Genomic DNA, 26,613 nt, shown 5'->3' on the forward strand with positions numbered 1-26,613 from the left:
GGGAGAAAGACAAGCACAAAAGAAAATGACAGCGGTAAAAACAAAAAAACAAAAACAAAAAAGCCCAAATATTTAAACTGTAATGAAATGAGGCAATTACTTCACATCATTAACATACTTGAATGGGTGCTTGAATCATTTGCCATTGCAAATATCAAAAGTTGTGAAATCACTAAACAATGATGCGCATGAAATAGAGACATGCTATGCCCAGTGGCTGTTCTGAAAAGCAATGTATTTTGCTGCAATGCATGTCTATCTTTCTAGTGTTCTCAAATATTTCATGGCACAATATGTCATTTTATTGCACACAGACACTTATCAACAATGAAAGAAAATGCCATTTTCTAACTAAATGTTTTTAAATAACGATTCCCTCCATAATAGTTCAGCAACGGCTATACTGAAGGTTGGAAGAATAACTGGATAACCTGTCAAGCACAAACAATCTGTTTGAAGAAAATAAATGAGCACTAACACAGTCACTGTCCCTGAAACTTGTACACTTTTTGGTTGGTTTTGGGAGGGATGACTTTTTCATATCCAAACCTCAACCAAATTCAAGAAACTTTTCATTTAGCTATACAAAATTTCCTTATATTTATCTATCACACATATAATGCTGCTAAGTATCTAACCTGGGAAATCATGGGGGCTATGGATTTATCCAACTCCTTCCTTATTCTTCTCCAAGGCAAATATCCACTCTCTTCATTTCCAGGATTTAACAGTGGTTTACTGTTAGCATGTACCAATGTTAACTATAACTAACCAGGTTCCTTATTAACCAAGGACAGTAAGCCACCTTTAAATCCTACTTCCTATGGGAATCTCAGTTAACCTTGTTATCCAGAAACCATGATCCAGAAGAAAGAGAAAGGAAGGAGAAAATTCAAGGAGAAAAGGAGAAGGGGTGAACAGTACTGTCAGATCTCTTAATCCTAGGTTAAATACTGGCAATGAAAGAGCTTGTGAACAGAGCAAAGAGAAGAGCACACACAATATGGGAAGGAAGAGATGCCCCACCTGATACAGACTACAAGTCACCCAGCAATGCTACAATGTGGCTACTTTAACATTTAGAGCCTGGGTTCTAAACTCTATTGCACTTATTTATCATAATCCTGAAATCCATTGCAAAGGCCACTCAATTTTATGAACACACAGTGTTTAAAAATGGCTATACAAGGAAGCACATCATTTCAATATACATGAATTTACTTAGACCATCAAAATATATTTCCTAATTTTCTTTCTTTGGCTCCTTTGAACACAGAAGAAAACAAAATAAAATAAAGGTGGTTTCATGCCAGAGCAGAAGCGTTAAAAACATATGGCTGCGATATAGCTCATTCATATTTTAACAACTAAGGACAGAAACATTTAACATGCTCTTTGTCAAACCGGAGCAACATTGTTTACAAAGTGCACTGGGGTTTGATTTATAATCATTTATTCCATGAGCAACATAAGGCAAGATCCAGTCACGAAAATTCTTTTTAAAAGCTTTTTTGATTTTGGGGAGAGGATAAAGCCAATGGTTATGTCTCATGTTGAAATCAATAGGATTAATATCCCCTTTACCTTTTTTCAGCCTTTTACAAAACTGGGCCGAGCTGATATCTTTAATTCAACTATAATATAAACAGTTTGATTTCATGGAGAAGTTATTTTATTATCCTTTCCCCAAAACACTGTATTTTACCATAGCGGTATGGTGACCCTTATTTGAAATGGCAAAATTAAGGCTTGCTTTTTGGAATTTTGGAATATTTTCAGCCATGGATGGTTGAAATGGTGGATATGGAGGGCTGGATATATCTGTAGATACAGGATGACATCCAAATTCATTAGAAGCGATACCAATTTCTTCTAAACTTAAATATAGAAACAAAACTGCATATGCAGAGCAGGTACCAATAGACTAAATCAAGGCTAGAATGATACAGTGCTCCAGATGTTGTTGGTCTAAATTCTCATCAGTTATAGCCAGCATTGCAAAAGATATGAAATGCTAACAGCTGCATGCAGTCTAAAAGAAAAAACTAGGGCTAAGTGCTTTTCACCTGGGGCAAATGCCAATTAATATCACTAAAAGGTATCCACAAATTGGTGGGACTTAGCCATCTTGCTTTAGTTAAGACTAACTTTGGATTTAGCCCAAAATCTCCAACGTTGCAGAAGCAAAGGTCAGATTATTTGCAAATAAAGCTCAAAAATAAACGAGTCCATAGCGCCAGCTGTAAGCTTCGGTCTCAGAAGGGGAGTGATCGCACACTAGATTTTGAGCTAAACTTCAAAGTAATTGTCCAAGGTATTGAATTTATCAGGTTCATATAATTGGATAGTTTTTTAAAGGATTGTGGACCCACGTAATATTCATATATTTATTAATAATATGGGTCATATTATGTTTCCTTGCCTGGTTGTTGGAAGAAGATTTCTGTTGGTACAATTAATGGGACAACTGGCTGCTTCCTCATATGAAAAAGCTCAGTGCATGCAGTGGAAATTTCCAAGGGATGGATGAAGTGGTACACCTTCAAACTTGTTTAGAAAAAGGTGTCTTATAAATTGAAATAATCTTGATCTATGGCATTCCATATGAGGGAAATCTTGCAATATGTTGTAATAAATTTGTCACAGGATCTGTTATTACCATTAAATAATGTTACCATTACTTAAGTCTTGTGGTTCTTGCCCCTGCAAAGGCAGATCATATGTACACTATGCTAGTAAAATTTGCAGGAATAAGTTTCATGGGGCAGGAAACTTTGGCATCTAGGGCAAAAGTGATGTTGTAATGATAATGAAATCACTGCTTGCTATAAATATTTCTAGAGCAGTGGTTCTCAATCTGTGGGTCCCCAGCAGTTTTGGTCTTCAACTCCCAGAAATCTTAATAGCTGGTAAACTGGCAGGGATTTCTGGAGTTGTAGGCCAAAACACCTGGGGACCCACAGATTGAGAACCACTGTTCTAGAGCATACTAGCATCTAACTATAGAAGCCGTTCCCATTTAACTCTGGTAACATACAAATCACTCCATGAATAGCAGCATGCAAGGCTGCATTCTCCTTTTATGTTGGCAGTCCAAATTAATGAGATCCAGTATATTAATTTAAGTGGGATGTAGTGCAACAGAACATAACATTTAGAAATCTTGTCAAAGTTTTGTTGCTACTTTTAATATCCAATTATTTTCACTAAATAACCATGTAGAAAATAAGTGATAACTCCCTGTTGCCCACTGGAATTTTAGTATAATTTTTCTAGGGACACTTACCGATATATGTAAGAATCTCTCAGATATTTTAAAGTTTAATGTTTAACTCTGAGCTGAATGAATTAGTGCATCTTTTATGGCAATATTAAATATTACTATTCACACATGGTATTACCATAGAATATAAAAATATTTCTCCAAAGAAGATGCAAATAGAATTATAGATGACCAAATAAGCTACACTTTCTACATTCTCCTCTTTTTGATAGAATAAAAAAGTAGTTATATAAATATACTGAAAGTATATTGCATGCAGTATACTGCTGTTCAAGTTAATTATTTTCAAAATGGATATAATATGTTGCAATTGATCTTACTATGAGAAAAGGATATACATGTAGTTAGAAGCTCTGATAATCATAATTTAGGAAGTATGGGTAAAAATCAAAGCAGAAAGGTATGTTAGTATATCTGTTTAGATAACAGTTACAACCCCCACCTTTTTTGTTTGCGTTATCACGTTAATATGAAAGGCAAGAATGACATACCATTAAGAATATACAAAAAAGATACAAATTCTCTTTAGACAGAGTTCCTTTCTCCCGAATACATGAAACATGTGAAACAAAACTGTATGTGATTAAAGAGTGAGAGAAAGATACACAGGATTTGGATGCCTGAAAAATATTTGATAAGAGAAATTAATCTTCAGGCTGCTGTCAAACTATGTTACAAGCACTGAAAGTGTAACAACAGTGTAAGCATTCAATACAATTCCTTTTCATAAAATAATTTGATGTGTATTTACAGATTTAATACAATAGAAACACAAAATTGTAAGGCATAATAATAATAATTCTTGGCAGACAATGCTATGAGACATTCCTTTTTGACAAATAGGTACCAGGTGGCAATAAATAATTCTGGCACTTCATTGGATTTTTGCTTTATTTGTTTTTTAAACTTATCTTCATTTGCAACGTAATCTGGCCACCAGGTAAGCCACGCTCAGAAACAGCCACACAATCAGTAAATTGGGGCTCAGAGCTAGTAAAGGAATAGAGTAGAGAAGACTGGGATCTAGCCTGAAATCCCGGATGGGCACCAGGCCACACAAGTTCTTCTGGGTGACTACCTCCCGTGTTCCAATACTGTGAAAAGGAAGAAGTTTGGGGAGAAAGGAAAATAAGAGGAAGGAAGAAACACGGGCATGCAGTGGATGTACCAAAAGAGAAGGAAAACAACAAACCCAGGTTGGCAAAATAAAGTAAAATCCAACCAAGAACAGGGAAAGAAAAAATTGGAAGAAGCCATAACAGAAAGTAGAACGTGATAAGAAAAAGAATAGGGAGGTGTGCCAATTTTTAAAAACAATAGTAATAATAATAAAAGGCACAATTACAGAATAAAGGAGAGAGAAAGAGAATAAAAAGAGAAAATAAGAAAGAATACTGTAGTCTACTGAAAAAAATACATGTAGATTGAACAAAAATGGTTTTCCATGTTCATTTTCTCATTTGGCCAAGCAAATGTCCCATGCTGCTCTGCCATGCTTCTACATGCTGCAAAGAAGTGGAACTCTGAAAAGCAAAACTGAACATGAATAACCATTGTAGCATTTGACCCTTTCAAGAATTCTTCAGTGCCAGACATTCTGGATTAACTGAATGACATAGCTATTACAAAACGAGTAACTAAAAATACATAGCCCAAAATTTAGTTCTAGAATGTTTTTTCAGAAGATATTTTACATAATAAACTGACCTCTTACCCAGCCAAGAACGCCATGCATTCAGAATAGTCAGTATAAAGGTCAATTATTTAAAATTATTATTTTTAAGTCTCCATCTGGTACTGGGTTGTGATTCTGACCTTTTCCTGCTCCCAATTTCAGGAACTCAAAGAAATGTTGACAGTTTGAAGTGAATAAAATGACCAGTTTAAAGTGAACAAAATGATTATTTGTGGGTTTTGCAAGCAAAATCATCTCCATAATTTAAGCCAAAAAAGGGAGAGGTACGTCAAGGCCTTTGCACAGAAGTGAACATCTTTCCTCCTTAACACCATCACTTTCTGCAAGGTCTCTTAATCTTCTGCGTGTATGACTTGCAAAGGAATTGCAAAACAAGGATTCATTTGGAATCCACTCTGTGAAACTGACATGAAAATAATAAAGGTTCCTGTATTAGTATTCATTATCTTACCCCTACAGTATTTTAATCTAAATGATCAATACAAAATAACATAGCATTCTCTTCCAGACTAGAATTAAGTTAGAAAGACCAGGGCCCCTTCCACACAGCTGAATAAAATCCCACATTTACTGGAATATATGGCAGTGTGGACTGAAATAACCCAGTTCAAAGCAGATATCGTGGGTTATTCTGCCTTGATATTCTGGGTTATATGGCTGTGTGGAAGGGCCCTGGGTGAACTCAACTATGTAGTGACTAACATTTGATCCGATTGTATTCACTGTCAGAATTGCAGCAAATATTAACAGATGGAACATTAGTACAATGAATGGCTATACATTTGATTATTTTACACTTAGTTGTAACATGTTCTTAATCAGGCAACTGGTTTAATATTACAACAGCTGAATTTAGGGCGAATCTACATTACGGAAATCTGTTTCAAATAGAAGAAGCTATGGAATATTCAATATTAATAAAAACGTTTTGCCATTGAAGATTTAGAAAGGGTCAAATAGCAAAAAACATACAGAAAGGATAAGAGAATTGAACACTTTTGAGAATTTGAAAAGAAGACACACAGTACAGTACATTCAGAAAGAGTGAATGTTGAAAACAACTCCACGGTAGCGTTAAACTACACCAATAAAGACTAAAACTGGATTTCTTATCCTTTCTTTTTTCAGTATGTAAAATAAGAGCTTTCCAGCAGTGCTTGAAACAATGTATTGAAAAACAGTGAACAGATTTTTTTAAAGCATTACATTTTCCAATCATGTCTGTTTTTTTTCTTTTTTTTTTTGTTTTTGTTTTTAAAAAAACCCAGCTTTAACCAATATAAGTACGCTGGCAGGTTGTGGTGCATTCTGATTGTTCTATCATAAAACATTCATAATGACAATTTGCTGAAGGAGCAAACTGTATTGCTTGAGGAGGAAGCATAGCAAACCAATGCAACCTGCAGATGTGTATCCTTCAGACAGTATATAATTATGCAGAGCACATTTACAAACAGAAAAGACATCAAAAGCAAGGCAATGTGTGTCACAGCTAACATGGCTTTCAAACTTAGAGCAGCGAAACCGCATGCTCTTTGATTCTTTTCTTTGTGCCACAGTTATGAATCTATATAAAAGTTGAAAATACTTTCTTCTGTGAAAGAAACAAAATATGTCAGGCAGTTGTAGTCCATGTGGTTATTCTTCCTTGATAGTTATATTTATTATATAACTATCCCCATCAAAGATGGAAAGAGCCATCCATTTGCAGTTTACACGGCTCTCAGAGTAGAAAGGTGGCCAAATGAGCAGATCCAATCCTTACCTCCTCATGCACTCCAGGGCCTGTGTGAAGACCTGTGGGGCCATGCCATGTTCATGCTGCAATATTAGGCACTGCTCTAGGGTCACTGACATGGCAGTCCTGTCCTTGGCACTTTTACAGCTTGTAAACCGGACTCCATTTAGTCTGCGGCAAATCTAGAAGAGAATACAAGGAAACTAGTTTTATTTTATTGCAAGACAGTGGTGACAGTCTTGTGCATTTGTATAGAATCATGATCTGTTCTTGTTTTTTTCAATTCTAAGGCCCTGTTTTCGTTTTTGAGTACCTCTCCCGAAAACAGGCGCCTTTCCTAATGAGCTTTTTCACCCAAGATCCGAAAAAAAGTGAATATTTTCAGCCCACTGGCAGCAAAGTGCCAGCACCTGCCAGGGCCTACAGCTGAGCGTGCTCTTCTTTCTTCTTGATAAAAGGATAAAATTATTCCTGATCTTTTAAAGAAATATCCAAAGACTTCTCCTTAATCAAAGGTATGTCCATGTCTCTCATTTCTAAAATCTCTAAAATCCAGTCTTCCTTTGTCAGTAGATCAATATTCTATCATTTAGGGAAAGATGCTTATATGCTAAAATCATGTAAGCATCAATGTAAGTGTGAACTTTATTTTAAATACTATCTAAAGTACTGGACCCTGTCCACAAAACAAATCTTACATCTTGAGTAGTGCCCTGAATGCAAAAGAAATCCTACACCTTGAATAGTTCCCTGAACATTTGTATTAAATCCTAGAACAGATTTGCCATGCCAATGGCTGATGTACAGGAAGGGGCTGAATATAGCCACTCCAGAAATATTAAACAGAATGACTCTACAAACAATAGAGATGGGATGACAATGTGGATTCCTGACCTAGGAAATGTAGCACAATACTATGGCATCAGAAATGCAGGAAGCTACCAATTTCCGATTTTCTGCTTGCCCAAATGAGACAGGTTTTGAGATTGTGAGAAACCATACGGCTGACCTATCTTCATTAAAATTGTGCTCAAAGGTCATAAATACCTCAGCAGCTTGCCAAAGAATATCAACATTCTTATTTTTCCTTGCATGTACATTCTGTCCTAGAAATCGCAAAAGTTCAGGGAGGCACGTTTGACTACGGGATCGAGGTAGACCTAAGAAAGCAAGAAAAAATGATCAACAGCTTTATGTATGAGAAAATGATGTAATATTTAGAAATATCTGCATTCTTGTTTTTTTACCAGTAGATCTATCTCTTTGAGTAATTATATCATACATTCATTCAAGTGTGAAAGTGTAATTGCGTGCTACCAGTTAATTACAGACATGTTTGAAATCAGCATGTTAAATTGTATTGCTTCTATGTGCAGCATATGAAAGATTTTTGTTTATCTCAGTATACTTGAATGGAATCCCTCACTGTATTCAGATGCACACTAGTTCTTACAACCTGCATTCAGTTTACATTCTGGATATTTGACACTTACAGTCTTCAGGTAAAACTTCTTTAAACTGCTCAAAGTAAGAATTCAGTCGCACTAAGCTTTCCATGTTAATCATTTCTTGCAATGAGGTGTCTCCAAATCTTAAAAAAAAAGAAAAAAAAGAGGCATGTTAAGAAAGGTCTCAAGTCTTCCAGAGAAAGCTAGGGGAGCAGCTTCAACGCTATTTTTTTTCTTTCATGCTGCAAAAACAGATAAATTGAGGAGTTCTCCTTAAACATACTGCAGGAGTTCTCAAACATACTGCAGGCGGCATAATGATGCATTGCTCTTTCAAATGCTCCATTTTGTTGTGAGGTTGCATTTTGTGATGATTTATAATAGGCTGAATCCAGACTTTATGATGCTTACAGTAAAACCACAGAGATCAATACTTTTAGCCATGACTAATTTCACAGAATCACAGAGTTGGAAAGTATAACAAGGGCCATGCAGTCTAACTCCTGCTATGTAAGAAGACACAATCAAAATACTTCTGACAGATGGCAATCTGGCCTTTGCTTAAAAACCTCCAAAGACTTCATTGCACAAGGCAGCTGAATAACTCTTACTGTGCAGAAGATTTGACTAATCCAAGATCTAGCCCACTATATTTTATAGTTGGTGCTTTGAATGGGATTTTCCTGCTTCTTGGCAGGGGGTTGGACTGGATGGCCCACGAGGTCTCTTCCAGCTCCATGATTCTATGATTCTATCATTTATGTAAGCCATTTTGTGTGTGGTCTAAAATACTAAAATATAAATAAAACAAGAACAGTTGAGACATTTGCTCAAGATTATGAACTGTGATGGATTCTCAACAATAAAGATAAACAATCAAATTTGCAATGGAACAGAGACAGCTTTGGTTGCCTTGGTGGATGACCTACGAAGTGAGCTAGACGGGGAGTATGTCCCTGTTGGTTCTCCTGTACCTCTTAGCAGCTTTCGATACCATTGACTATGGTATTCATCTGGGTTGTCTTACTGGGATGGGACTGGGAGGCACTGTCTTACAGTGGCTTCGGTACTTCCTGGAGGACTGTACCCAGAAGGTGGTGCTATGGGACTCCAGTTCGAACCCCTGGCCTGTGGGGTTCCTCAGGGTTCCATTTTGTCTCCCATGCTGTTTAACATATACATGAAACTGCTGGGAGAGGTCATCTGGAGTTTTGGAGTATGATGCCACTTATATGCAGATGACACTCAACTCTACTACTAATTTCCACCTAATGCCAAGGAAGCTGTCCTGACCTTAAACCAGTGCCTGTCATCAGTAATGGACTGGATGAGGGCAAACAAACTGAAACTTAATCCAGACAAGACAGAGGTTCTCCTGGTCAGTCGGAGTTAACTTGAGTTAAGCATAATACATCTCAAAAATTAGAATACATGTATATATATGCGTGTGTACTTCTCTGCTAAGGTTTGTTGTTCGTTGATTCCCACATTAAACAGAACAGGTTGAACTCGCAGCAACATGCCACTCTGAATCTCACGGGGCAGCGCATCAAACAAGGTGCTTGGCAATGGAATCCGCACATTAAACCCATCACTAGTTTAAAGCAGAAAAGAAGAAGGTTAAACAAAGAATAAAGAACAGAAAGATTTTTTTTTAATTTTAAGGTGTATATTTTTAAAACATATGCTAAAAATACAAGAATAGCAAATGTCATAATTAACAATTAGTTGATATTTCATTATTGCCATATTTTGAGTGAAGAGAAAAGAAAGATGACAAGGGCAACATTTTTTCTCACAAAATAAAATTGCATTGTATGAAGTTGCCAATGCATTTTCTAATGGATGTGTTTGGCTTCTGTGTGCAGAGCATTTCGTTTCACAATAACAGTGAAGAAGGGTAATTTGTACCCCACAATGTATATATTATATTGGTCATACTAACAAAATATTTGATTAAACACTATTCCTCAAATATCAGCTTTTAGATGGGAGCATCCAAATAGAATCTAATATTCTAGATATAGAATCTAATATTCTAAGAAATAAAGGAACTTATTTGGGTAATTTTCCAAGCTTTTCCCCCTTCCTGGTCATTGAGTATCTATTAAAACCAGTTTCAAAAAAAAGTTGTGACTTCCCAAGAACTCGGATGAATATGCCACCCAAGTTCCATATTTCTCAGGGTTTGCTTTCAAATATATCTTTTCTTGTTCCTTTCCCTGGTCCTTTTTACCGGTTTCCTGTGATGACTGGCAGCATGTCAGCAGATGCATTAGATGTGGCCTGAGTTACTTTAAATGTCACGTTCCTCAAGTCCATTATTCCCAAACTCATATCCTCCAGCATTGCCAGCTCTTCGCCTAAAAGGATAAAACATGGATAGGATTGCAAAGAAGCACCCCTCTCTCTCAAAATGTGGTGTCAAAGAGCAATAACCCTACTAACTGCTCACTGCATGTAGGATATTCTTGTGACCCTACTGGCCTTGCCCTGATGCCACTTACCCCATTGGAAAAGAGCTTGGAAAAGGCTACCAGGAAAAAGGCCACCTCCTCAAACACAGCCTCCATACATTGATTGTATAGTTGGCTCTATACATTTAAGGCTTTAACTTTTGCTGATTTGATTATTCACAGATTTGATTAATATGTGTATGGAAGATGGAGTTTTTTGAAATATACAATAGAGAGGATTTTTCAAATTTGCCAGAATTGCACAGGCTTTTATTTCTGCTGCCACCAAATATGTAGAGGATTCGAACTCACTACCTCTATCAAATGCTGCCACCTATGCTTTATTCAGGAGCCTCTTCTAGGTTAGGTTATTATTGTTTATTTGTAGTTTGAACAGTAACGATGTGTGATGGTTTTATTAATATTGAACAGTAAAGATGCTTAGCGGTTACATTAAAAGCTTATGCTTTTCTCTTCAAAGGATGGTCATACAATTTGTCTGACAGATTTTAAAGAAATCACATATAATATCATAGTTTTTTGACAGTGTTGAAATTTTTTAAACACTCCTCATCCCTATTTTATAGACTTCACAACGCAATTGGAGGAATTCACTCAAGAGCAAGGGTTCTCAAATTTTTTAAGTAGAGGGCCGGTTCATGGTCCCTCAGGCTGTTGAGGGGCCGAATTATCATTTGAAAAAAATATACGAACAAATTCCTATGCACACTGCACATGTCTTATTTGTAGTGCAAAAAAAAACCCCCAACAACAACTATTTATTTATTTATTTACTACGTTTATACCCCACCCTCTCTCACCCTAAAGGGGACTCAGAGCGGCTTACAAGTTATATGTACATGCAATATATTATATTATTGGCATAGCACAATATTAGCATTATATATTACTATATTGTCCTATACCACTACCGTATATTATTAGTAATATTACATTTAATATATAATGTATAATTATTATTATATTGTATAATTATTAGTATTATATTGTATTACATTATAATATTAGTATCAATATTATATGTATACACAATATATTCAATTATTACCATAGCACAATATTAGTAAATAAAAGGACAATACAATAGTTAAAAATAAAAACAATTTTAACCAACATAAACCTATCAGGATTTCAATGGGAAGTGTGGTCCTACTTCTGGCCAATGAGATAGTCAAGTTAAGTAGGATTGTTGGTATTGTGTGCCTTCAAGTCGTTTCAAACTTTGGGCGAGGCGAAGTCTAAAACTGAGGTTGGGGGCCAGGTAAATAACCTTGGACGGCCACATCCGGTCCCCGGGCCTTGGTTTGGGGACCCCTGATCAAGGGCATTCAGTGTAATTTGTTTCAAATTATAGCCAACGGTGTTATTTTCAAAAAGTTGGTGTAACCCTAAAACTACAGGAAGGAAGTCAAGTCACTATCTGAAAAGAGAATACATTTCCAAAAATTACCTTCATTACAGGGAAAGGTTTGTAAGCATGCTCTGATTTTTTAAACTTTTAAAAAACAGAGTACTAGGTAGCTATTTTGAAAATTCCTTGAGTTTAAAAGCTGGTTTGTTAGAGGGAAGTTGCTCTTTGCAGAATGTCTAGATTTGAACAAATTGTACCAACATAGAAACATATCGGTACGCTTGTCTGTACATCATATCATACACTGTTAATTATGTGAAACCTAACTTTGCTTAATAGTTCTTGTCTAAATTACTTTGTACAGCTGAACAGCAAGCAATGCACCCTACTAATACATTGCACTAAATCCAATGTCATAAATGATATTGTTCCATTCAGTGTTTCTTTTTACCATAAGTGCTCAAAAGGCTTTCAAACTGTGCCAGCAGGCCAATGGTGTAAAGCTGCCTCAGGAATCCATTATCATGCAGGCAGTTCCTCAGCTTGATGATAAAGCCACAGATCAGGGCTGTAAGCTGCACAAGAGAAAACAGAGGTGATGCCATTGACACAATAGCCTTCCACAATCATCATGCCAAAGGCTGCTTTTAGAGAGAGAGAGAGCCTGGATCTACTGATCTACTGCTGTTCTTTCATAAGCTACATTTAGAGTGGTATTGGGGATACAGGTTATGATGATGATTACTGAACTTCCCTTATCTGGAATCCTGAAATCCAAAATACTCCAAAATTGTCTAAAGAGTGGCTGAGGTAATGACATATTTGCTTTTTGATGATTCAGTGTACACAAACTTTGTTTCATGAATAAAATTATTTACAATGTTGTTCAAAATTACTTTCAGGATATGTGAATAGGGTGTATACAAATAAAAAATGAATTCCTTATTTAGACTGCCATCACCAAAATATTTTATTATGTACATATATGCAAATATGACTATTCCAAAATCATTTTTTAAAAAACCAAAATATTTTGGATATGGGATACTCATCCTATATTACATTTTTTTCCTGTGTGTTTGTACTGAAATATTCCCTTCATACTAACTAGCAGATACGACATAGCTATTGTGAAGTTGAAGTAAAAACCCCAATTCAACTTCACAATTGGCCATTTTACTCACAGCAGAGCAATACTTATTTTCTATTTATTTATATTCTTTAACCTTGATGGTTTGTTATTGTGACTTTTCCCGCAGCCTCCAAATAAATATACTCAACAACAAAGATAATAATTTCGGACAAGCAAGAAAACACTCAATACTCCAAACAAGAAAATGTTTGTGGTAAAAATATTATTTGAAAAGACAAACAGGGTCAAGTGAGCTCTCCAAAGCAGGAAACTCAAAAGGTGGAGTGTCATTGTTCAAAAGACCCTACATCAGACCAATATCTACCAAATCTAAAGTAGGGTCTCTGAGAAAAGATATCATGAGCGAGCGGTTCTTGAGGCTTGCTAGTCCTAAATCATAAAAGGTTCACCAGCACTTTATATTATGCTTGCAAGTGGTCCAAAAGCCACCATCGTTGTTTTAAAACTAGTGAGGTGATCTGTACATCAAGTGCCAAAAAACTGAAATTATCAAAGGCAATCCCATATACATCACCAGGTGTAACATTGGCTGTGAATGTATTCTGGGTCTTAGTCTGAACTTCAACCCGAATCAACCCTGGTGATCAATGGGATGACAGATGTCGCAGCCAGATCACCCTTACATCCGTCTGAACTTCAAAGAAGTTTTCCAAAGTGCTCATTTTATTTGGGTAACACTCTGGATTTTCTTTAAAAGTCAGACTAAAACCTGGAGGGGATTCACCACCCTATTGATAAAGACACCACCAGCTTCTACTACATTATAGTAATCCAAATGGGATGATACTCTGGAGCATGATTAAACATAGCATTGAAGTACAGTATATTTAACACTAGACATTCAACATTGTGTGGATGTTGTCACTGTTTCCAATTTTTCACAGCAACACTCATATCCAAAGTCTAATAATCTGCACTTCCTTGCTTACAGTTTGGCAAAAGACAACATCCCTCCGGTACTGAAGACTCAGATAAAGAGCTATTGTCGGGGCGCTATCTTGCATCAAGAGGAAGACCATGGCTTTCTTTGCTTTGTCACTCATCATGGCCACACAGTCTGTGAGTGTTGTCAGCAGCGGGTAAAGAGCCTCGCTCCATTCACCTATAGTTTTGAAAGGAAAGAGTTGGCAATTAAGTAAATGTTTATCCTTTTGTTAAATGGTCAGCTTGAAATTTAAATTAAAGGTCAATACAGATACAAGGTAGAATGCCTCTTCCATTATAGTCAAGTGATTAGAGGCCAATCAAGAGCTCCCTTGTCAATGTTACTCATTGTGTAGTAATACAGTTATGTGGATGATATGCATAGCTGATATTAACAGAAGTTAATTTTTGAAAGCAATGAAATATTTTCTCTATCTGCAATGTAGAATGTGTGTTTTGGTTTAGCACCTACCCTCCAATGTTTTCGGTCCAACCTAAAAACTTGGCTCTTCAACCAAGCTTGGCTCTTCAACCAACAGGTATAAAGCCCAAAAGGTTTACATTGTAGACCCAGAGGTTTTTTCACTGAAAGCACTTTATGCGACTGGTTGATTTTATTTTATTTTATATTTATTTTATTCATTTTACGTTTATAATTACCATGGTGTTTTATTGATGTTGATCTTAGAGTTGATTGATTTTATTGCGGTATTGTTTTATGTATTGATGATGCAAATTATGGTTTCCTTTTGATACTGATGTATCTGTATTTATTGCATCATATGTGTTGTTGTATTACCTGTGCTTAGTAAGCCGCCCCAAGTTCCTTTTGGGAGATGATGGTGGGGTAGTTATAAAGTTTTATGCATTATTATTATGAGGTCAACTTTCTGAGTCCAACTGAACTGTCTAAAGCACTTTGATGCCACTTTAGCTACCATGTCTTAATCCTATGTAAATCTTGGGATTTTTTTGTTTTGTGAACTCTATTGCTCTACTCCAACACAGAGAATTTAAAGTGTCTCAAACTACATCCTGTAATGTGGATGTACCCTTACAAAGAAGACGCTGCGCAAGTGGGATAACTGCAACATTTCTACCTGGAAAACAAACCATTATGCATCATATAAAGGGATATGTAGGGCATCTGTAATTATTCATAGGGGAAAATGTCAAATGAGGTCTTTGTTGAGAACTAAGAAGTATTTTGATAAAAAAATTAAAAGAACAAGTATTCTCTGTTCCTTGAGAATAATCCAGACTTAGGGTATTCATGGAAAGTATTTCCCCCCAAAAGGATAAGATCAGCAATATGGTATTTTAAATCTGTGTCCCATCTTGTCAAAATGAATTACATTCAGGAAAGTAATTTAGCCATGTTTCTCAGTAAGAAGTTAAGATTCCTTTAACAAGAGCAAGATTGTTCTTTATTCACATTTTTTCCAAAACAGACCAATAGTCTCAATAACACAGCTATTTGTACAACTAAAAATAAAGATTATGCTTTGATATATTGGTCCCAAAGACCTTTTCATAGGCAAAACATAGTTTTAAAAAGACCAGATAATAATTTTTAGGCATTGCTATTTCTGGGATATAGAAATTAAAAATGATGTATTTACATTAGCCCAAATAAAATGGACAACAATCCAAATAATTTATGTTTATGATGTTGGTTTAAAAAAACTTTAAAAAATAGTGCACACAAATATAAATCAAATTGTTCTGCTTTTCAAAAACGACAACGAAATACAACACAATATTTTCCCATTCCTATTGAAATTTTCTGACTGGCTTATATCTCATTGGCGACATACACCAAATTTCTTCTAAGAAATGGTGCAAACATGTGTAGATGGGGATACAGGTTACAAAGTTTAGAGGGGTCATGCTATCAGTCTTGCCTGCTTGTCAAGACTGTTCTGAAGGGGAAGGGACACAAAACAATAATTGCCAAACACTTCATACACAGAAAAGGACCATAGAAATACTAATAACTATAGGTTCAACTCAACAATAATGATATTTAGGCAGCAGTGACTTGGTGGCCTCCATATCAGTGAAACTGTGACACTGTTCCAGGTTTTAGTACAAACTAGGATTGGCAATTTATGGAGATCCTTTACAATTCAGATTAAAATTGGAGCTGATTCACCACCCTGCTGACAAGGAGTCCATAAGCTGCTACTAAGTTATAACAAACACAGTGAAAAGAATTGGACTTGTTAAACATAAAAAAATATATCCCACTCATTTAAACATAAAGTTTAAATACATAAAGTGTATACTTTATGTAGAATGGCAGAATAATTCAAGTTTTATTTGATGCTTAGACCACAGGTCTTTTGCATATAAGGCAAACAAATGAATACAAGAAAACCAGATTATTAAATATAATATAAAATACACCATTAAAATCCAATATAATTCATTAAAGTGCTACATATATCAATGGCTAGATATGCCCTTAAAATACTATATAAGTTACTGCGGGAACTAGCACCTGCATAATTAAAAACCAGGTGAAACCAAGTAAATACAGCATTATTAAAACTTAAGCAGGGAACACCTTGGATATAAACAGCCACTCTTAGTTAAAGTTATACCCAGCACAGTCAACTGTGATATCAGAAATTAGTCTTGCCCGGATTTTCTGTGCTGCCAGGGCAAAAAGAGACACCTTGTGAGTAACAGCAAAGTTAGTGTCAGCCAAAAGGTAAAAAAATCTTTTCTGACACAATATTGGTTTAAAGGAGAGAAAGAATAGGTCCCAGGACTTTAGTTCTTGGCTTAGAATATAGAAGGCAGGCAAACAAATGGCGAGACAAATTCTCAATTTCCAGGGCCCCGCAAACACATAAACAAAAAGCCAGAGGGGTGCCGATATATCCACCATCAGTCACTGCTGTGGACATACTTTGGAAACAAAGGACTGTGAAGGTTTGCCTAAGCACCCTGTAACCTCCCAAGGAGAAGCAGCACTAGGCATAACCATACAGTAGCAGCTATGTATTACTGTTTTCCAATCCAGAACATTTATAAATGGGATTTTCTGTCACTTCACTGGTATGTGTCAAAATTAATTGGCTAGGAAATTTGATTATTTCAATACTTCCTCTCATTTTCCTGACCTTGGTCTTCCCAGCTACTAACCTAATGTAATTTTGCCAATGGAGTAGAATACAACCTAGCATCAGCTGTGTTAAATGCAAAGAAAGCCTTTTTCATTAGTATGATTTTTTTTTCCAGAACCAAACACCACGATGCAAAGAAATCCATACGGACATACCTGGGCAGGATTCTTCAGGAGTAGGGCTGGAATCTGCACAAAAATGGAGGTGTTAACGTGCATGATTAAGGGGGAGCAACACATTTTAAACATAAGCAACTCAAAAGCCAAGCACAGAGGCATTCTCAAACATTGTTTTGGTGAAGTGTCTGTTGTCTCTGTCTCAGTTCGATGTGTTTATGGGTACTGAATGTTTGCCCTATATGTACATAATGTGATCCGCCCCGAGTCCCCTTCGGGGTGAGAAGGGCGGAATATAAATACTGTAAATAAATAAATAAATAAATAAATAAATGGCCCAACATAGACAGAAGCCCCATGGACCATCTTTCCAGCATAAAATATGCTCCACTGACTTATTTGGAAGAGATGGGACTAGTATGGCAGGGCAAGAACAACTCCCAATGATCCACCAGCCACAGTGGTCTATATGCCATGGGCCACGGAGTTTGAGAACCACCAGCTGAAGGATTTGCATTTAAAGCAGCTAAATGGGTGAACAAAACACCAACAGTTTTAGAGTGCATGAAGTAACCTTGGTGTACACACATGACATTTAAAAGTGTACATCTGCAGGATTTTACATGTACTTCTTGCAAATGTAAAGTGTGACTACCACATATTTGCAAACATACATATTTTCAGCAACATTTGTCAGGGAAATGTCCTGGAGTGAACCACTAACTAAAGAATAAAATGCTCATAGATACATACAGTAAACTGCTATTCTAAGTAAAACTAAATTTATTAAGTGACTAATAATGTAAGCTGTCCAAGTAATAAATATATGAGTAGATCAAGTATACAACAATGGTTGTTAATGAGTGCATGAACCCAGATGGAAGTGTGGGTTAATGTGAGGTAACCTTGTGATATAAATAGTCTGATTATTCACAAGCCAATAAATCCAAACAAGATGCATTAAATTGCTTATCGAGGTATGTGCTATAAACAGTTGAAATCCAAGTAACAAAGATAACCCTAGGTTTTGATATAATTTTGAGGTTTCTTCAGGGAGAATAGAAAATTGCTGATACCAGGATGAAAAAGACTTCAGATAGATGTGTAGAATATTGTTGAAGAAAGTTTCCATGAACTGATAACATTATCAGAAGAAATACTCAATTGTGGTCAAGGTCCACAGTACAGTAAAAAACTATGGACTTTGGCTATCTTCCAATATTTCTACTGGGCAGTACCTACTGAATAAATATGCATTAATAATAGCAGCTAATGGTGTTAATTTTCACCAGTAATGGAACTGTGTGCTCCTCTGAGATAAAAGGCTATGCTGCTGGTGGCAGTGCTGCATGTCAGATGGGCTTTTGCTGAAGACCAGACTAAATGTGTCAAATAATTACTGAGTAGCAGCAGAAATGGAGGGTAAAATTCTTGGAAGCCTCTTAGCAAAAATGGCAGTGGCAGCATAGTTATTGCTTGTTAGTACTGCAGAGAGGGAGGTACAGTAAACCTTCCTCTGAATATGGTTTACCACAAAAACTCCACGATGAAACAATCAAAATGATGATGAAGACACTGAAAGTCCTGAAGTGTAAATGAATATCACTGACTGCTAATTAGGACTGTCCATATCATCATATTTCTAATTTGTATGTGTGGTTGTGGAAGTTGATAGGAAGAAAACCAATCCAGGTGTAATGGGGTGCTGGAGGGAAGTTCTACAGATACTGTGGCCCTCAGATCTTTCACCAGTCCCCCCAAAAATCCCCTGAATCTAAAAATGTGATTTTTTAAAGATAATAATCGGACAATCATACTTAAAGTCAACAAAATGCACAACAATATGTAAAATTCTGAACGTAAAGATATATTATTGAATGGCCCATGCCATTATATTTCCAATTTTTAGGTATGGTTGTGAAATCTGGATAATGGAGAAAGCTGATAGGAAGAAAATAATCTCATATGAAATGTGGTGTTGAAGAAGAGCTCTACAGATACTATGGACTGCTAAAAACACAAATAAATGGATCATAGAGCAAATCAGGCCTAAACTCTCCCTAGAAGCCAAATGACTAAACTTATACTATTGTACTTTGGACATATCATGAGAAGAACTGGCTCAGTAAAAAGGACAATCATGGGTTGGTAAGGTAGAAGGAAAAGAAGCCATGTTCCAGATGGGTAGAAATTAAGGAAGCCATGACTCTGAGTCTGTAATGCCTGAACCAGGCTGCTGAGGATAGGGTGGCTTGGAGATCTCTCATTCATTGTCTTACTTAACTCAAAGTCAACTTGACGGCAGTTAACAACCACAACTTTGTTTGAATGTGTTAGTTTCCATCACATTATTGTTGTGTTTCCTCTGGATTATCTATTCCAGGAGTAGGAAAAGCATTACCAAAGACCACATGCAACTCCTGGGCCCTATTTTGTAGCCTCAAACCTGCCTCTAGTTAAAAAACAAAAACAAAAAAACAAAACCTTGAGCTTCCAAATTTAAAATCATACCCAAAGTACATGCCAACACACATAGAGCCCTCTCCAACTCCCAACCCATTCGGAACCCTCCCTTTTCTTTCTGTTTCTCCTCAAAAATGATTTCAGAAAGTACCACAGTGTCACTTCCAGTCACTATTTTGGAGATAACTGGAAGTAGACATTTTGGAATGCTTTTGGGAGAGGGTTCAACCTGCAGAGGAATTAGGGAGGAAAACTGGTTCCTGAGCCATTGTCCTCTCTAATCTACTCATTCATAACTATTGCTATATATTTGAACTACTTATATATTTCTTAAATATTTGATTCTTGGACTTTTACACATTATCTATTACATAGACAACCTTGTTTTGCTTATAACAGCAAAACTATATCACTGTAGCAGGATGCAACAGGACAAAAATGGTACAGGTACAAAGGAAGAATGATTTCAGTCAAATTAGTATGGAATCATACACTAGTATTCTGTTGGTGATCTTCACCAGGAAAGAAACCTTTTCCAGGGTAGCACAGCAGCAGTGAGGGAAAACAGACAAAATTTGCCAAGTAGCATATTTCTACAATATAGGCAAAATATGCCCCTATTCCATGGTTTCACCTACTTTGAATGCCTTGTTAGATAAGTGAAACGTTTTACTGCTTGCGAGTTAAAGGCCATCATTTGTACTTTTAAATTAAATAAAAGAGGTAGGGAACTGTTTTGTTTTTTTATTCATATAGCATTTAGTATACCTCTAGGAAATTTAGGAATATCCTGTTTTCAGCAACCTTTCACATGAAGACATTGTAGTATCTTCACATGCTTATGAAAACCTACTGAAATATTTGATTTGAAAATATATTTCACTCTGTACATGATAAAATCAAAGTGACTGGACATGTTTTCAGCTGAACATAACAGGAGGTATTGAAATATTTAGATGCATAATTTCAATGGTTCTCAGCCAATAAGCTTTGGGAGACATTTGATGAATTTACAGATAATGTCTGCCACATTAAAAACAACATAGTGCCATACAATGGTTGCTGGATAGCTTGGTTAAATCCATTTCTTAATCACCCATCTGGTGTGAGAGATTGTAGCACTACTTAGCAACCACTTTGATTCATCTGCTTTAGTCAACCAATTTTTGCCCACATTCTCCCACACTTTCTTCATGAAAGATCATTTTAAAAGTTCAGTTTTGGATCTGCAAACAGCAAAGGCATCATTAGTCTTCATGTCATGCAAACCACTTTATAATAGTCATTCTTACAGCTCATCCTTGACCATATAAATAACTAAAGAGATAAGGTTAAAATCATTCAAACATATCCAGTAATAGACCTCACAAATTAAATGACCTACTTTTATATTTAATTATTGGAATGTCACAACTTTACTTTTTATATTGTTCTATAACTATATTTACCATGAAATGTTAGTAAATCACAAACATACACAACAGTAAGGAAGTGTGATTAAGAGACAGTATGAGAAATGATGTTTCTGTCAACTTCTGAATTAATTTTGTTTTTTAGATATCTTTTGAAATATGAGCACATGGAATGCACTGATTTTTCACTTCTGTGCTGAAGCACTATTATATTTTAACACATCCCTGTATGGAACATGGTTCATATTTTCTTAGTGCAACTATAACCATTAGATTAGTTCTGATGTTACACCTGTACTCCTGTGATGAACATGTAACATGTGGGTACGACACACAAGTGAACATGTATCTAACAGTCAATGTACATAGATCTAGGGAACAATCATTTTTTCAGGCACGTTTTAAAAAATGTTGATATACACATGTAACATCTACAGCCAGAAGAATACATGAATATGCCCTATGACTCAACTGCCCAAACTATCCTTCCCTTTTAGCAAACTGAGAACACTGAAATGAAGATCATATGCCCTTCCTCAGTCTGCCATGAATTCTGCTCGATGAAAAAATAATCGTGCCCCTGTCTACTCAAACATAAGAGCCTGGTCACATCCGATTTCCAGCCAAGTTGTTTCCCCATTTAACTGCTCCCTGTGGTTGAAGCAGTAAAGGAATCCACTGATAGATAATATCTGTACTCACAGAAAACAATCAACTTACACCCCCAATAAGGTCACCAAAATATATGCTAAGATAGCAGCTTACTAACACTCAAACCACTAAGTCGAACTAGGTCTCTACTCACATGCAAATACAGGTTCATGGCCTCTACTGTCAATGATATGAACCAGAAGCAGACCTCACCAACTGTAGAAGCACAAGTGCAGAAAGAGCACATTTCAACCTCTGCATTATAATGCAGCATAGTAACAAAGATTAGCAGGCACCTGATACAAATTTCAATTTAGCTGTGTACTTCTTGTATAGCCAAACATGGTTCCAACTTTTTAACCAAAATAACAGAAGGATAATATACAACATAACTTTCAAGTTTGTTTTAAAGATTTTTCATGCAATTTACTTTGAGCTCTCTAGAAGTGCCCTATGAAATTTAGAAATGAACTCAAAATATTTGCATCAAATTCTCAAATGGTTTCAAAGATAGACAGGTTAATCAGCACAACTCTGCAAGGGAAGGCAGGCATCATTTTTATGATGTTTAAATCAGTAGCAGACCTGAAGGGCAGAGCTGAATCTCTAGAACAATGTGCAACTTAGAATTTAGGAGCCTTCTGCTTCTCCTCATATTGTTACTTCCTTATCTTCTAAGTTAATTTCAAGAGTCTTTAAACTATACATTTTAATATGCCCCAAGTATGTATTTTAAAATAAAGTCAACTTGAATGGACTCCGTCTGTCTGTTAATTCTGCCTACAGCTCTAAAATGCACTGGGCGGATTGGTCCAGTGGATCCTACAATGGCTCCCATTGTTCTGCGCCAACATGCGAAAAGCCCTTAAGTCATAGTGCTTAAGAAAATTCACACAGAGCATGATGGACAAAAAGCTGAGAGATATGTCAAAGCAGAGCAAAATAGCAATAGGAAGAAGCCATGGCTGTTATCATACGCACTTGTGATTCTGGGACAATGGCATGCAGAGGATGATATGGATGGAGATGATGATGGAGATGATGATGGTGATGATTGGGGTGATGAAGGTGCTGAGGTTGAATTTAAGGTGTTTGGCTTTATCCAGTATGCACGGGTATCCCGTTTACCTTTCTTGCTAGAACAGCTGACATCACACTGGAAAACATCTTCACAGCTATCACTTTGTAATCGCTCTTTCTGGAGAAGTTTATCCACCCTCTGGATAATGCATTCTAGACTTTTGTCAACATTGATCCAGACTTTTTCCTGGAAACAAAAAGAAAAACAAAGGAACATATGACTGAATGCTTTTATGGCTAAATAAATAAGACACAGGACAAGCTAGTGTTTTAATTCCACTAAGGGAGAGTTAAAACAGCTCAAGAATTTGAATGAGCAACATTATCATTGTAGCAGCTTCTGTCAAAGCTATGGCTTTTCTATCTTTCAAAATATGGCTTTCCATCATTATCAGTGTTATCATATGATGGAATATTTTATAAGTATACCCTGAAAGGTGATTGTGATATGTTTTCCTCATATTTCACTGGAAGGAAATGAGCCCATGGTGGTGCAATGGGTTAAATCCTTGTGCCGGCACAACTGCTGCCTGAAAGGTCGGTGGTTCAAATGCGTGGAGAGGGGTGAGCTCCCGTCTGTTAGCTCCAGCTTCCCATGTGGGGATATGAGAGAAGTCTCTCACAGGATGGTAAAATATCTGGGTGTCCTCTGGCCAACGTCCTTACAGACAGCCAATTCTCTCACACCAGAAGCGATTTGCAGTTTCTCAAGTTGCTCCTGACACACACAAAAAATGGAAAGGAACTGCTGCTCATATGTATTCTAGACATTTGAACTACCTCAGCAAATAAATAAATATTTTAATTGGATAAAACTACAAAGCTTTCCACATGCAGGTTGGAAAAGTCATTTAAATATTTAGCTCCAGTTTTATAGGCAACTCACAAAGACATGTATTTTCAAAGTATAGTTAAGATGACTGAAGTAATATAAAATTTAATGTCAGCCTAAAACTTAGCTTTCTCAGTTTGCTTATGCTTTGGTAAATCCAAACAATGAATAGTCTTCAAAAGATTGTTTTTCCTTGTTCATGAGGAATAATCAGTAAACATCATCAAGCTGACTGGTCCTTCATCAATAAATGCTTCTGCTACTACCCAATTTTTCCCATAGAAAGTGCTTATGGGGAATGAAGAGAAAAGTATTAACTGCCGCACTCTTCCTCAATAATTTTTTTTAAACAGATTGCCTCAAAACATCTTCTAGGCCAGAGCTTCTCAAACTATGCTCCTCCAGATGTTTTGGACTTCTGTCCCCACAATTCCTAACAGCTGGCAAGCTGGCTGGAATTTATGGGATTTGAAGTCCCAAACACCTAGTGGAGCAGTTTGAGAAACACAGTTCTAGGCTATTACCTGCCCTTAAGGAAAACTTTCTTTCAAAGTTAGAGGTGCAACAATATAAGGATTAACCATTAAGTCAACAAACCTACCCATTCTTCTTCATGCCAGTCTACTTGCAAAGAAGAGCGACTATTTCTGCCTGTCCATCTGGCCACCAAAGTGTCTTGGTCATTCCTTAGCACTACTTGTTCTTCCTCTGTAGAGGTTGGCGATGCCTTTGATGCTATATAATCTGGTCTTGCAGCATTCAGTGCATGTATTGAATTTGCTAACAGCTTACAGTCACAGACGGTGACAAGCTGCCTTGTCTAGAAAGGGATAAAAATGACAGATAGTATTTATTTTAAAAACACATTATTTTCCAACAATTCTATATTATTTTATCTAGGTTTCCACTGATTTTTCTCTCGAGACAATGTGAAGCCATACTGCCTAACAGTGGTAGTAGATGCCAAACATATTTAACTTGGAAGTCACTAGCTGCCACCTATCTCTAGATGTGATAGGTGAAACAAATGCAGACATCGTATAATGATAGGGAAGTGCCTTCCACAAAATTTGCGGCTGCTATGAAATTTCAGACCTTCATAGTGAAGGTTTTAACTGTCATAATTTAACAGGAATAACCCTGACAGCCAATCCAACCATTGATAAAAATGACTTTTTTCTCATATAGACTGCCAAACCCAAAACTCGGTGGAAAAGGAAGAGATGCAGAATCTCAATGAAATTGCAACAACTTCCATTTCTCATTATTCCTATCCACATCATTCATAAGATTTAGAATAAATTACAGTGCATAGTACAATAAAACAACCTAACACATTTAGATAAAATTATGTGGCAAAATACAAATATATTTTAAAACTTAACATCCAAATTAGTCTTAAGTAAATGTTTTTCAGAAAACTTCCAGGAAATGGGTTTTGGCATACATTCATGAAAATGAAGATGAAGAAGATCTTGTCAATGCTTCCTTTTATCCCAAGTGTAATGTTCACACTAGACACATAAGGAGTTCTCAGTGAATGAGAGAGGGATCACAATGGGACAGAGAAACTTAACCTCCATACCTTATCAGCCAAAATGGCAAGTGTTCTTTCGAGTCCATTGGCTGATCTGTCCTTGGCAGCTCTGGAGAGTCTTTCTGCATAGTAACTCACTTGCGTTTTCAGGGTATTGATTTGTGCAATAATCTCCTTTGCTCGTATAATATCCTGTGGTATGTATATTATTGACTGGGTTGTGGTTGCAGTGCTGGGGGTGGCAAAAAGAATAGGTTTTAAACAGATCTAGGCATTGCAATTGCTTCTTTTTCCATGAGAAAAATACAGAAGAAAATGCAGGCAACATTTTCTTCAAATTAATTATCAAATTCAAAGGAAATGCAGAATACAGCAAAGTCTAATGTGTAGACTACAATCACAGTCCTACTCTGCAGTGAATATAAGCATCTGGATGAAGACATACGAATTGTACATGCCATGTGATTATTCAGAAACCACACACAAGGGATAGAAATGCAGAAGAAGAGGATGTAGCAACCACTGAATGACAGCAAAATTATAAGACAGAGACTTCTAATGCCCAGTCCTTTCCCTTAAGCACGCTTTATTCATTCTAAATTAATGTTTGGCCATTCATTTGGCTGAACAGCTAGTAGGCTAGATGTGGAACACCTCTGTCGCTAAGGACACAGGAGATCCTTGGTCTCATGCAAACCAAAGCTAATTTCAAAACCTCCGGTCACTAGATTGGAAGGGGATTGGAAATGAGGGTAGTAGAAATGTGGAGAGAAAAGGGGCATGTTGGCCTATTTTTAGCTCTGGCTCTGGCTCCAACCTACTTTAGTAACTGCTGACATATGACTCCTGAAAAACTAACCTCAAGGCAATGTGGCCTCCAACAAAAAATGGCTGCTCATTTTTGTCTAAGCCAGTTGCATTTAGAGAACATTACCACCATCATGTATTCACAACTAACAAAAGATCATACAAGTCTTTGCCCCTGAAAACTAAAGCTTTATTTGGCTGCATTTTCAATATTACTTTCCAGATTGAAGACTAAAATTAGGTTTGAGGAACTGCTGATCAGCTAAGACAAGCACACCCACCATTCATGCTCTACCCACTACTTGATATCACTATTGTTTTTATGATTCCAAACTGATGGTGAAAGCAAGAGTCCTTTTACGCCAAATAACCCCACAACATTCAACAGAATCATGGGGTTTAGAGTTAATGGAGAGATACTGGAAATTCTCAGGCACTGAGCACTAGTGTCTAGTCAGACTACTAGTCCCTGGATTCCATAGGATACAGTAATGGTAGTTAAAAAGTAGAA

General features: G+C 36.5%; 1 protein-coding gene across 14 annotated transcripts in view; it reads right to left on the reverse strand.

Moving 5' to 3' along the window:
• Positions 1-26,613, reverse strand: part of inpp4a (inositol polyphosphate-4-phosphatase type I A) — a 114,135-nt gene that overhangs the window by 4,185 nt on the left and 83,337 nt on the right. For 6 of the 14 annotated variants that reach the window (XM_062977267.1, XM_062977266.1, XM_062977270.1 and 3 more), the window contains 11 exons: positions 25,344-25,527; positions 24,360-24,578; positions 22,828-23,113; positions 17,360-17,392; positions 14,076-14,248; positions 12,445-12,568; positions 10,402-10,528; positions 9,619-9,759; positions 8,211-8,308; positions 7,765-7,877; positions 6,745-6,899 (listed from right to left, as the gene is read on the reverse strand). In XM_062977267.1, the coding sequence (XP_062833337.1) occupies positions 6,745-6,899; positions 7,765-7,877; positions 8,211-8,308; positions 9,619-9,759; positions 10,402-10,528; positions 12,445-12,568; positions 14,076-14,248; positions 17,360-17,392; positions 22,828-23,113; positions 24,360-24,578; positions 25,344-25,527 (1,653 nt within the window). Of the gene's footprint in view, positions 1-3; positions 4,378-6,744; positions 6,900-7,764; positions 7,878-8,210; positions 8,309-9,618; positions 9,760-10,401; positions 10,529-12,444; positions 12,569-14,075; positions 14,249-17,359; positions 17,393-22,827; positions 23,114-24,359; positions 24,579-25,343; positions 25,528-26,613 lie in introns of those variants that run through there. The other 8 variants (XM_008107088.3, XM_062977272.1, XM_008107089.3 and 5 more) reach the window with 5 other exon arrangements.

This window comes from Anolis carolinensis, chromosome 3 (genome assembly GCF_035594765.1).
Source record: "Anolis carolinensis isolate JA03-04 chromosome 3, rAnoCar3.1.pri, whole genome shotgun sequence".
NCBI lineage: Eukaryota > Metazoa > Chordata > Lepidosauria > Squamata > Dactyloidae > Anolis > Anolis carolinensis.